Source organism: Saimiri boliviensis, chromosome 5, assembly GCF_048565385.1.
Source record: "Saimiri boliviensis isolate mSaiBol1 chromosome 5, mSaiBol1.pri, whole genome shotgun sequence".
Taxonomy (NCBI): Eukaryota; Metazoa; Chordata; class Mammalia; order Primates; family Cebidae; genus Saimiri; species Saimiri boliviensis.
In genome coordinates, this window is record NC_133453.1 from 14,583,117 (window position 1) to 14,596,941 (window position 13,825).

Genomic DNA, 13,825 nt, shown 5'->3' on the forward strand with positions numbered 1-13,825 from the left:
GGCGGCCGCGCAGGGGCGCTGTCCTAGCGCGGCGCGGGGGCTCGGCGCGGGCGCCGCTGCGGCAAGGCTGGGGGGCGGAAAGGGGCGGGCGCGGGGCGGGCTCGGCCCGGAATGTAGAGACCCGGGCGGGAGCCTCCCGGCGGCGGCGGCGGCGGCGGCGGCGGCGGCCCGGCTGCCGAGCGTGGAGGCTCCGTCACGTGTTTTTCTCCTCTGAGTGAGACGGCGGCGCGGTCGGAGGGGGCCGGCGCGCAGAGCCAGACGCCGCAGCTTGTTTTGGTTGGGGCTCTCGGCAACTCTCGGAGGAGGAGGAGGAGGAGGGAGGAGGGGAGAAGTAACTGCAGCGGCAGCGCCTCCCAGGGAACAGGCGTCTTCCCCGAACCCTTCCCAAACCTCCCCCTTCGCCTGCCGCCCTTGTCCCCCCTGCCCTTCTTCCCTGCCGACTGAAGCGAGGGGCAGGGATGAGCCTGTCCCTCCGGCCGGTCCTCAGCTGCCCTGGCTGCCCAGTAGCGTTTCGAATGGAAAAGCCACTTTCTCTGCCCGCCGAGATGGGCCCGAATGAGGGCTGCAGAGGACGCGCCCGCGGGCGGCGGCAACAGCAGCAGCAACAGCCGCAGCGCCGCGGTCTCTGCGATTGAGCTGGTATTTGGACGGCTGGTGGCGGCTGGGACGGTTGGGGGGTGGGAGGAGGCGGAGGAGGAGGAGGAGGAGGAGAAGAAGGAGGAGGGAGAACCCAACGTTGGGACTTGGCAACCCGCCTCCCCCTACCCAAGGATATTTAATTTGCCTCGGGAATCTCTACTCCAGAGGGGAACTCAGGAGGGAAGGCGCGCGCGCGCGCACGCCTAGAGGGGCAGTGCGGGGACCCCCGACCACCGCCTCCCTGAGCCGGACTCCTGCCGGAGCGGCGAGAGACGCATCTTCGCTCTTTCTCGGCAGCGGCAGTGGCTGAGAAGAGACTTGGCTCTCAAAGGATCAGGGCTGCCCTCACCCCGGACTCACTGCCTCTCCCCCGGGCGTGAAGCGCCGGTAAAACTCCGGTCCAGCTCCCTCTTTGGCGCAGCAGCTGCGTCCTCCTCCAGCTGCCCCTCCCCGGTGCGGGGGACGGTGTGGATTTCGGAGTCCGGAGTTTCTGCTGCCTCCAGCCCTATTTGCATGTGTGGGGCTGCAGCGAGGAGCCTTTGCCCCCCACCCGGTTGTTTTTCGGCGCCTCCCTCTGCTCAGCGGCGGTGGTGGCAGCGGCAGCATGGCGAGCCCTCCGGAGAGCGAGGGCTTCTCGGACGTGCGCAAGGTGGGCTACCTGCGCAAACCCAAGAGCATGCACAAACGCTTCTTCGTACTGCGCGCGGCCAGCGAGGCTGGGGGCCCGGCGCGCCTCGAGTACTACGAGAACGAGAAGAAGTGGCGGCACAAGTCGAGCGCCCCCAAACGCTCGATCCCCCTTGAGAGCTGCTTCAACATCAACAAGCGTGCTGACTCCAAGAACAAGCACCTGGTGGCTCTCTACACCCGGGACGAGCACTTTGCCATCGCGGCGGACAACGAGGCCGAACAAGACAGCTGGTACCAGGCTCTCCTGCAGCTGCACAACCGCGCCAAGGGCCACCACGATGGAACTGCGGCCCTCGGGGCGGGAGGCGGCGGGAGCAGCTGCAGCGGCAGCTCGGGAGTTGGTGAGGCTGGGGAGGACCTGAGCTACGGGGACGGGCCCCCAGGACCCACATTCAAAGAGGTCTGGCAGGTGATCCTGAAGCCCAAGGGCCTGGGTCAGACAAAGAACCTGATTGGTATCTACCGCCTCTGCCTGACAAGCAAGACCATCAGCTTCGTGAAGCTGAACTCGGAGGTAGCGGCTGTGGTGCTGCAGCTGATGAACATCAGGCGCTGCGGCCACTCGGAGAACTTCTTCTTTATCGAGGTGGGTCGTTCTGCCGTGACGGGGCCCGGGGAATTCTGGATGCAGGTGGATGACTCCGTGGTGGCCCAGAACATGCACGAAACCATCCTGGAGGCCATGCGGGCCATGAGCGATGAGTTCCGTCCTCGCAGCAAGAGCCAGTCCTCGTCCAATTGCTCTAACCCCATCAGCGTCCCCCTGCGCCGGCACCATCTCAACAACCTCCCGCCCAGCCAGGTGGGGCTGACCCGCCGATCACGCACCGAGAGCATCACCGCCACCTCCCCGGCCAGCATGGTGGGTGGGAAGCCAGGCTCCTTCCGTGTCCGCGCCTCCAGCGACGGTGAAGGCACCATGTCCCGCCCGGCCTCGGTGGACGGCAGCCCTGTGAGTCCCAGCACCAACAGAACCCACGCCCACCGGCATCGGGGCAGCGCGCGGCTGCACCCCCCGCTCAACCACAGCCGCTCCATCCCCATGCCAGCTTCCCGCTGCTCGCCTTCGGCCACCAGCCCGGTCAGTCTGTCATCCAGCAGCACCAGTGGCCATGGCTCCACCTCAGATTGTCTCTTCCCACGGCGGTCTAGTGCTTCGGTGTCTGGTTCCCCCAGCGATGGCGGTTTCGTCTCCTCGGATGAGTATGGCTCCAGTCCCTGCGATTTCCGGAGTTCCTTCCGCAGTGTCACTCCGGATTCCGTGGGTCACACCCCACCGGCCCGCGGTGAGGAGGAGCTGAGCAACTATATCTGCATGGGCGGCAAGGGGCCCTCCACCCTGACCGCCCCCAACGGTCACTATATTTTGTCTCGGGGTGGCAATGGCCACCGCTACACCCCAGGAACAGGCTTGGGCACGAGTCCAGCCTTGGCTGGGGATGAAGCAGCCAGTGCTGCCGATCTGGATAATCGGTTCCGAAAGAGAACTCACTCGGCAGGCACATCCCCTTCCATTTCCCACCAGAAGACCCCGTCTCAGTCCTCAGTGGCTTCCATTGAGGAGTATACAGAGATGATGCCTGTCTACCCACCAGGAGGTGGCAGTGGAGGCCGACTGCCGGGACACAGGCACTCCGCCTTCGTGCCCACCCATTCCTACCCTGAGGAGGGTCTGGAAATGCACCTCTTGGAGCGTCGGGGGGGCCACCATCGCCCAGAAAGCTCCACCCTCCACAGTGATGATGGCTACATGCCCATGTCCCCAGGGGTGGCCCCAGTGCCCAGCAGCCGAAAGGGCAGTGGAGACTATATGCCCATGAGCCCCAAGAGCGTGTCTGCCCCACAGCAGATCATCAACCCCATCAGACGCCATCCCCAGAGAGTGGACCCCAATGGCTACATGATGATGTCCCCCAGCAGCAGCTACTCCCCTGACATTGGAGGTGGCCCTGGCAGCAGCAGCAGCAGGGCTGTCCCTTCTGGGAGCAGCTATGGAAAGCTGTGGACAAACGGGGTAGGGGGCCACCACGCTCATGTCTTGCCTCACCCCAAACCCCCTGTGGAAAGCAGCAGTGGCAAGCTCTTGCCTTGTACAGGTGACTACATGAACATGTCGCCAGTGGGGGACTCCAACACCAGCAGCCCCTCTGACTGCTACTACGGCCCTGAGGACCCCCAGCACAAGCCAGTCCTCTCCTACTACTCATTGCCAAGATCCTTTAAGCACACCCAGCTCCCTGGGGAGCTGGAGGAGGGTGCCCGACATCAGCACCTTCGCCTTTCCGCTAGCTCTGGTCGCCTTCTCTATGCTGCAACAGTGGAAGATTCTTCCTCCTCCACCAGCAGCGATAGCCTGGGTGGGGGATATTGTGGGGCTAGGATGGAGCCCAGCCTTCCACATTCCCACCATCAGGTTCTGCAGCCTCATCTGCCTCGAAAGGTGGACTCAGCTGCTCAGACCAATAGCCGCCTGGCCCGGCCCACGAGGCTGTCCCTGGGGGATCCCAAGGCCAGCACCTTACCTCGGGCTGGAGAGCAGCAGCAGCAGCAGCAGCAGCAGCAGCCCCTGCTGCACCCTCCGGAGCCCAAGAGCCCAGGGGAATATGTGAATATTGAATTTGGGAGTGATCAGCCTGGCTACTTGTCTGGCCCTGTGGCCTCCCACAGCTCACCTTCTGTCAGGTGTCCATCCCAACTCCAGCCAGCTCCCAGAGAGGAAGAGACTGGCACTGAGGAGTACATGAAGATGGACTTGAGGCCAGGCCGGAGGGCAGCCTGGCAGGAGAGCACTGGGGTTGAGGTGGGCAGAGTGGGCCCTGCACCTTCTGGGGCTGCTAGCATTTGCAGGCCTACCCGAGCAGTGCCCAGCAGCCGGGGTGACTACATGACCATGCAGATGGGTTGTCCCCGTCAGAGCTACGTGGACACCTCACCAGTTGCCCCTGTGAGCTATGCTGACATGCGGACAGGCATTGCTGCAGAGGAGGTTAGCCTGCCCAGGGCCACCATGGCTGCTGCCTCCTCAGCCTCAGCAGCCTCTGCCTCCCCTGCTGGGCCTCAAGGGGCAGCAGAGCTGGCTGCCCAGTCATCCCTGCTGGGGGAACCGCAAGGACCTGGGGGCATGAGTGCCTTTACCCCGGTGAACCTCAGTCCTAACCGCAACCAGAGTGCCAAAGTGATCCGTGCAGACGCACAAGGGTGCCGGAGGAGGCATAGCTCCGAGACCTTCTCCTCAACACCCAGTGCCACCCGGGTGGGCAACACGGTGCCCTTTGGAGCAGGGGCAGCAGGAGGGGGCAGTGGCGGTAGCAGCAGCAGCAAGGATGTAAAACGCCACAGCTCTGCTTCCTTTGAGAACGTGTGGCTGAGGCCTGGGGAGCTTGGGGGAGCCCCCAAGGAGCCAGCCCAACTGTGCGGGGCTGCCGGGGATTTGGAGAATGGTCTTAATTACATAGACCTGGATTTGGTCAAGGACATCAAACAATGCCCTCAGGAGCGAACCCCTCAACCACAGCCTCCCCCACCCCCATCCCCACCCTCTCATCAACCCCTGGGCAGCGGTGAGAACAGCTCCACCCCCCGCTCCAGTGAGGATTTAAGCACCTATGCCAGCATCAGTTTCCAGAAGCAGCCAGAGGACCGTCAGTAGCTCAACTGGACATCACAGCAGGTGCGTTTCATGGTGACAAAGTCAGAAGACAAAACTGCTTTTAACCTTGTGCTTGAATTTTGTTCTTCGCCTCTGCCCCTTCCTGTTCTTTCCCATTGCTTCCTCAGGGAGAGTGCACTTACATTCTCAGGGCACACAAGATGCTCACCCCACAATGACATTGGGCAGAGTCAAATAAACATGTAGAATCAGCCACAGGAGGGCTTTTTCATTTGAGAATTTCCAAGTGAAGTAGTTACTGTATTTTTAAAACATATATCCTATGCCAGTCCTGAGGTTGGTAAAGTTCCTACATAAGAACCTTGATCTATTTGTTGAAGTTGCCTTTTCACTATATATTTAGGTCAGCTCCTGGAAGGGACAGTTTTACAAAATTATTTCTTAACACAGGGCCTAAACCCTTCCTTTAAGATAGTTTCTGGGAACCCTTAAGGGTGATCTTATCAAGTTGTTCTCTGTACTTTTGTTCTGTGATTTCATAATACCAAGGCAACGTAAACAGCACCAGGAAACATTAATTTCTATTCATGCTGCCCTAAAAAGATTCAGGAGTAAGAGCTTTTTAGCAATACATATTTAGAGAGAAGTACTTATCTATTTTATGATCTCTCAAGAAAGTAATTATGGGAGACATTGTCCTTTTGTTCCTGTACCAGGATTTGTGAAATACTATTCACACACCTGGACTCTCTTACACAGGATATGCAGGAAACTGTGTCTGGGACCCATTATTAGTTAAGAGTTATGGGAGTTCATCTCAGTATGTCTGCCTTACAGTTATCTCTTCTTGCACCAAGATATTACAGATATCATTTGGGGGCTACTATACATTTTCTGTAAAATCATTTTTTTTTTTTTGTTGAGAAGAAGGCATATTAAGTCGGGAACATGCCTTAATATGTTTTGTTTTGTTTTGCATTGAATAGAGTGGCTAAACTCTATAGCCTTCACTTTTAGGATATTTGTTGTGTGCCTTTAAGTTGAAGAGTAGGCAGCCCAGTAAATGCTGAAAGTTGGCTTTAGGTCTTCTGAGGCTAATACCGTACTGAAAATGAAAAACATTTGTAATAGGAAATGAGCCTGCCTTTCGTTCTGTTGATCCTGTTTTCTGGTGGTCATAATTGTGGGTAGAAGAGAGGAGTACAGTTTGCAAATAATGTGATGAGTTGGCAATGCAGGAGTTTCCAGCATTTGGAAACACTTTATTCTGACAAACTGATTATCTTGTGAATTTTGTATATGCTTCACAGAATGAACTTTTAAATGCATTGATTTTCTTAAAGTGTGTTCATTCATAAGAAATTAATTTATGCCCTGGTTTTCTATTGATAGGTATTTGTTTATCATGTGTTCATAGTCTTCTTGATTCTGTTTCCAATATTTGATCCATATCATTCTCTATTTTGTAGAACAAGTAAAAGGTATGTGATCATTCAAATGAAGATTTTAGGTGATATGTTCTGAAAAGCATTTATCTGATCAGTATTTATTTCAACATTTATTTTTATCATTCACTAGAAGATTTAATGGTGTATATCAAAATCAACAGTACACATCTTGTTATATCAAATGATGTTTTTGGGAGCCAGAATCCCTCAACACTTTAAGCATTTGTATTATAAAGTGCCTCACTGGTAAAATAATGAGCGTTTGAAGAAAACAAGTCCAGCAGAACTAAAATTTTAGTTTTAAAGGAGATGAAGAGAATAAGTTTTTGTTATCTTAATTTGTTTAGGTTTCTTTTTATAGAGTAGAATAAATGATGTTTGCTCTGAAGAAAATTGATGACCAACTAGAATTTTCATTTTTTAAAAGGGTTTTAAAATAAAATTCTCCTTATGTCTTGGATGCATTAAAAAACAAAACAAAAAACCCTACAACCTTCGATCCTTAGCCTTCTTTGGAAAAATAAAATATTCTGGAATAATCGTGTAATCCTATTTCTAATAATTTTGGAATAGCAATAAACCATGCTTTGCACCATGCCAGGAAAATTCTACCATGCATATTTGAGATGTTTGTGTCTGTGTCTAAAGTGAGGCACCAAATGCTATCTGGCATATTTACATCCCCAATTCTGCTTGCTTGCCTGTGCCCTGTTGAGTCCAATGATGTGATTCCACAGTTATCTGAAACAGACAGAAGTCAGACCTGTGAGTGACAAACAGCTTCTACTCCGAATGAGTATATGTGTGAAAACATTTTCCTCACTGTCTTAGCAATTGCTGTCTTTGCTTCTTTTCCTCATTTCTCAGGTAAAACCTGAGACACGGTGAAAGGAATAGAGAGGTATGATGAGGGTTGTGCTCTGTTGAAACATCTCGGGTTGTTTAAAATTTTTCATTGTCTGTTAGAGGAGAACACTTGTGAAGCACTGAGCTCAGGAGCTCGGCTTGTTGGAAGCCTTTCTGCTTTACCTAGTCCAGCAACCTTTTCTGCCTGCCCTTTCTCTTGCATCGCCTCTTAGTTCTGACCTGCTTGTTTTCTCCTACTATCCCCTGCTATCTCTTTGTTTCCACCTCTTATTTCAGGTTCCTGACATTGTCCTTTTTTTTCTTTTGCTCCTTTTCAGAATTTCGCAGTACTTGTGGCCCACTCTCTGCAGAGAGTCTTGAGAGCCCAAGAAGCAGGGCAAAAAGAGCCTCTCACATTCGGTCATGGTACCCCCGCCAACTTTACCCAGCATAAAATCTGTCTTTTAGTTTTGAAACTGCAGGTGACAAAGACACAGACCCCAGCCATGTCTTTTGGGTTCAGTTTTTTGTTTTTGTCATGCTTTGTTATGCCCTCCTCTTTTAAAAGAAAAGAAAAAAAAAAAAACAGAAAAAGGCTCTTTCCATTTCTTTTTCATTTTGTTTCCTTTTTGTGATGTCAAAGATTCCGTACCTCCAAGGCTGCCTCCTCTCCCTCCCCTTTCCCCCGCCGTGTGGCCTTTTTAGCTGGCGCAAAACCCCTCAGCCCTGGCACTTTCCCTTTTCCGGGTCACCTCCGCTTCCTGCATTCCTTCTCCTCCTCCCTCCTCCGAGCCCCCTTTCACCCGGGTTGGGGAATCTGCAGCGCAGCCACCCTTGGGTCTCCCGCCCCGCCCGTCTCGGGTCCTCCCGGGCGACCGGTCCCCGTCCCGGGCCGCGTGCTCGGCGCTGGCGGGCTAGGCCCCGCCCTCGGGCACAGCTGCGCGGCCCTGGGCCCCCGGGCGGGCGGGGCGGCTGGGCGCTGATTGGCCTTCACCACAGCCAATCAGCTTGTGAAATGGCCGAGCCGCGGCGGGGGCGGGGCGGGGCTCTCCGCACATCCCCTGGCGGCGGTGGCAGGCGCGAGTCCCTGGGCCGTTTTCTCCCACCGCACGCACGCCTTGCACCTCTTTCCCGCGGGTGCTGCAGGCTGAACCCCAGGCCGCCTTCGCACCGCGCCCGCCGACTGAGGACGTTGTGCCCTCAGCCGTGTTCCTGCATTTGGAGCAGAATCCTAAGAATGAAAAAGTCCAACCAGCCCGCGGACGGGGGCCGGAAACACACACTTCCTCTCATTTTTAATTGAGAAAAATCCAGGCCAGACCATGTGACGAGCCCCATTTTGTTTCCCTCCGCTCTTTACTATGGTTTACTACGAGGCCACGTTCCTTCGTCTTCCTGTCTCGAGATCCGCGAGCAGGAGGGAGCCCCGCACGTGGCTGCGGGTCGGGCGGGGTTGGCCCCCACCACCGAGGGAGGGAGAGGGACGTGCGAGCGCTGCCAGCTGCGGTCGTTTTGGGTCATCGGGGGAGGGGGAAATCCTTTGGCCCCAAAGTGCCCTGGGCTCCATACACTAGTAAAGCGCCTGAGTAGATGAGAGCTAGGAAGACGCAGCCTCCTGGGCTGTAAGGGAGTTAGAGAAATGATCTGCTTGCAGATCCTGAGAACCCCGTGTGATGAGGGTTTGGGTACTGTGTTCCCTAAAGGCTTGGAGGAAATGCTGTCGCCTTCTCAGACACAAAATGAATGTCGCCTTCTCAGACACAAAAATGAATATTTTTCCACCATTGACAGTCTCAGTGACAGCCCGTCGAGTCAGGCTGGGCACATCGATTTTGAAAGCTTGCTAGATTTGTGTTGTGCACCCTCCAGTAACCAGAATTATGTGAGATATGTTACTACATGGGATGGAAAGTATGTTCAGATTTGGCCTTTCTAAAATAAGGAAAATAAGGAAGAGAAGTGCTATGGGATTATTTTCTCCTCCCCCTTCCCTCATAAATAAGCTTTTCTGACCAGCTAGCATCCCTCTTGTATCACTGAATCATAAGACCACAGGGCAGTGCTTTTTCTGAAGGGGCCAAATGAAACATCGCAGGTGGAAACATACCAAGCAGGTGCAAATGCTATGCCCCAAAATTGCTACTGAGCAGTTGGAGAGCGTTTCTCTATTGTTCCAGAAAAGTTTGAGCATCTAACAATTTGCCTAATGTTTACAATTGTTTAGGTAGCTTTTTATATTAAAAAAAAATCCATAAAATGTTGCATATATTGTAATTATTTCTCTGAGTTCCCCCTCAATAAATACTATCCCAGCATTGCCTTACAGGAAGGGACTTGGGGTCCAAAAGGGCATGTCACCGTTTTGTTTTCCCTTTTTTCTTTTTAGTTTATCAGAATTCCAGGAAAATAGTTTTGTGCTATCTTAAATGATGCAATGGAAAAAGCAGTTCTTGGGAGCCAGAGATCTTGGGCTCCAACACAGCTTGTACCCTTCACTAGCTGAGTGACCTTGGGCAAGTCACTTAATTTCTCTGGACCTATTTCCTCATCAGTAACTTGAGGATTTTGTTCTAAATTATTCTAACCTCCTTTGCAGCTCTAAACATAGGAATGTTGTGGAGAAAATGACTGATACTATTTAATGGGTCAGTTGCAATGAGGATTCTTTCCAAAGAAGCTGTTGACAGGGTCATCGTAAGGGATTAGAATAGCCTGTTCTGTCCAGTTCTAGCCTTTGGATCAGACACTGTTTATGGCCAGACAGGGGCCTGGAAGGAAAATACTGTTTTATTCAGGCTGATTTTAACCTTTTCTGCTTTGAGGGGACATTTTCAAGTTTTAACAGACCTTAAAACAAACCCTCCTGAATGCACCAGTCTAAGTTTTTGGAACTATCTCTAGACTGGATTAGACTGTTCTTCCTCCCACCTTTTTAAAAATAAAATGTGTGTGGGAATGCACGGCACCTGCTAGTTCCTGCATCCTAAGGTCAACTGTCAGAAACATCCCACCTCTCCCCACAGTATAGATTAAGCTTTAACCAGTGCACACGATGGAAATCAACACATGCATCCTGTTGGAAATCACTTTTTCAGAGGTGGTGTGTTTGTGGATACAATTTCTCATTTGTAGCATCAGTGTTCTTCAGTGAGATAGCCATTTAAGTGAATGGAAAGGAAATGTGAGAAGCCAATTGCGGACTATAGGAGGTCTTTCACGATTTTTTGTTGAGCTTTATTTTTCTCTCTTAGGGGTATGAAACAACTCAATATTTCTCTTGCTGGCAAAATTAGTGTTGTCCACTTTAGGGTTTTCGATTAGTTAGTTGAGCCAACACTGCTTTACCAACCCTGTGTTATCCTGGCTATTGAGTTCTCAATATATTCAGAAGCTCTGGCCATTTTTCCTCCCTCCATGTGGATTTCACAAATCATTAAAATAGTCTGTTGCCTCTTCAAAACCATTGACTTACTCTTTATCAATCCTCTCACTATAATCAAATATATGTCTTGGCTGAATAGTATATAAATGGTTTCTTTTATTTTGATGGGCTGGTAAGTATTGGAACATTACACAGTTTTAAGTTTTGTTTTGTTTTAAAGAAAGCCCTTTCCTCAATTATTTCCTCATGTTACAAAGTTACTGGAAGTTTTATTCAAGGAAAATAGCTTCTTGTGAATCATGCTTAAGTCAGTTTCACACTAAAGATTCTGTAACTTTTTTTCATACTAGTATTTTTTTTTTGCATGTAAAACAATATTGGCTCTACCACTTTTATAATTATATAACTGATTTATTCTTTCGTTACCTTATTAGTCCGTAGCTATGCAGCAGATTTTAAAAGCTCTTTTAAAAATGTTATTGAAGCATGTTTAGAAAGTGTAATAATATTGAATTTTAAGTTAAAATTACATTTTAATATTAGTATGGTGTAATAATTGTATACTAATTTCAAAACAGCATGACATAGTTACTAAAATTTATTGGAAAGCTTTTTAAGAGATAGGTTAGTAAGTATCATCTATTTGCTTCTATTTCGGTCTTACACTTTGGAAATGGTAGTACCTCTCCCATTCTTAATTCACAGAAAAATGGAGAAGATGGATTAGATAAGTATAAGGTACTGTCATGTATGGTAAAAGGAACACTTTCTGTTTTAATAGTATTCTTGCAGCAGACTCTGCTATAATCTATTTGTTAAAGTAAATTTGATTGGATAAATGTTATTTATGTTTATTCAGTGAGTCTTTAAATAATAGAGCTTTTAAAAAAATGATGTGTTTATGTTGAAAAGGCTTTTTGACCTCTTCTCTGTATTTTCCATTCGTAATGGCAATAGAGTTGAATACATGGGTCAGACTACGATTCTAGTTGTAGTTATCTTAAAGCAGAGTAGAAATTTTGTGGCTTTATTACTCTACCTCAGGCATCCCCAAACTAAGGCCCGCGGGCTGCATGCTGCCTCCTAAGGCCATTTATCCGGCCCCCGACGCACTTCAGGAAGGGGCATCTCTTTCATTGGTGGTCAGTGAGAGGAGCACAGTATGTGGCAACCCTCCAAGGGTCTGAGGGACAGTGAACTGGCCCCCTGTGTAAAAAGTTTGGGGATGCCTGCTCTACCTGAAACATTTTATTGATAAACCGAGTTGGATTGCACTCATTGTATTCCTTTGACCATCCCATGTTTTTTAAATATTGTATATTACATATGTATCCCTGTACTCCCTTCTATTGTTGACCAAAGAATACTTTGACGCACATTCTCTGATCCTCCCTGACATATTTAGGTCATGTTGCTGAACAGTATCACTTAATCTTGAGAAGTTTTCTTAACATTTGTTGAAATGATCAAAGAGACTTTTTTTTTTTCAAATATATTTAATGTGGCAAACAAATTGCGTTCTGTACAGAAAGTCATGGTTTTTACTTTTAGGAAGGATATGATCTAAGCGAGCTGGCAAAGTATTAAAAGGCATTTATAAACATTTAGTGGTTAGTTCAAGGCCACTGGAATAATCAGTAATTGCCATTTAGTCAACTGTCATTTATCTGATCTTCTCCAATCATCATGTCCATGTTCATTTAAAAATTATTTGGAGGGGTCTGTGGATATGAAAAATAATTATATTTACCCTAGAGTTTTAGGGGTTGCGGGGACATCAGAAGATCAGAAGATCTTTAAGTGTCATTAATACTATTCAAGGCCACCTATTTCTCAACCGTAACATAAATTTTCTGCTTTTGGTCAAAAAGGCCCTAAGACAGTTTTTCTTGTTCTTCCCCTCTCCTTCCTTTTACTCAGTAAGCACTATTGAGCACCTATCATGTTCCAAATAGCATGCCTTTTATTGAAAGGGGAAGAAGGTGGATTCATGGAAATGGAGGGGAAAAAAAATTGGTGTTGAGAGGAGATCACCAAATTAGTTACCGGATTTCTTATGGCATAAATTATCTGGGAAAAGCAAATCAAGATTCAGACTGTGGAGTTCACAAAAGTTGGCATTTTTCATAAACCTAAAGGGCAAAAGTGCCCGTCTACCTTAAAGGTTTTTGTTTTTCTGAATCTTTCTAACCATGGCTACCTGTCTGACAATACCATCAGTATACTAAATAATCAGGAAAGCTGTTGAAACTCTCATTTGGAAGAACAGCCCATTTTGGATATTAAGCTTGCAAACATAATATTGACAAGAAGCAGGAAAAAGCTATCTTTGCTTTGGATCTTTAGTCCCAGTGAAAGCAGCCAGAAGAAGAGGCATCCAGCTGTTAAATGAAGAAGGACTGAATGTGGACTTGTTATGAGCTGATCAGTGTTAAGAAATGTGGGGTGAAAGTGGGGGCTACAAAAGAAATTTTAAAGTCTGTTCTTGCTCTCTTAGCTTTGTTATTCAAGGACTTTTTTCTTTTTTTGCTTTGGGTGGGTGGTTTTATTTTTAATAAAGAAAGACTCTAGCACTTTGAACTGTGGTATTTAGCTTGCTTCTGCCTGGAAGTATAATCACTTTTGAGATTTCTCTCCCTCTGTTTTGATGATATGTGGTCATATTTATTTTTAAGTTTGTGGTAGTCTCTTACACAAACATTAAAAGAAACTTTTTTTTAGACTACCAAGTTTTATAATAGCTTGCTGGGTCTCTTCATGCTATATTTTTCTCTGTACTTTTGCTGCAGGTGATAAATGCACATGCTATGTTTCAAGTGTTTTTCTTTGTGTGTTTGTTTTGTTTTTTTAAAAAAGAGAGTGAAAAATAATGCTTTCTCCCACCTTTGTTCCCAGTTTCTTATTGGCCACCATCACTGCTGGGTTTTATATTTCCAGAGATAAACTGCTTATAAATTTTGAAGCTTTGTAATAGAAAGTTGGTTAAATACCCAACTGCTCAAAGTCTTCTATGGAAGAATATGCTTGCAGCACTTAAAGAGGCATGGCAGCTAATACACCTAGTACAGCAGACTTACTGGATTTGTCGTTGTTATTGGTGGTGGTGTTGTCGTTGTTAAAGGAGAAAAAAAAGGACACTTTACTTTCTGTGTCTCTTTTCAATCCCCAGGTTGAAAAAGTTGCTGGTGATTAATCTGGTATAACAGTGAA

General features: G+C 48.8%; 1 protein-coding gene across 1 annotated transcript in view; it reads left to right on the plus strand.

The window, feature by feature from the left end:
- Nucleotides 1-756: 756 nt before the first annotated feature.
- The window catches only part of IRS1 (insulin receptor substrate 1), a 68,827-nt gene continuing 55,758 nt past the window's right edge, over nucleotides 757-13,825 (plus strand). Inside the window, exon 1 of the mRNA XM_003925464.4 lies at nucleotides 757-4,999. Coding sequence (XP_003925513.3) covers nucleotides 1,244-4,978 — 3,735 coding nt within the window. The 5' untranslated portion in view covers nucleotides 757-1,243 and the 3' untranslated portion in view covers nucleotides 4,979-4,999. The remainder of the gene's footprint in view (nucleotides 5,000-13,825) is intronic.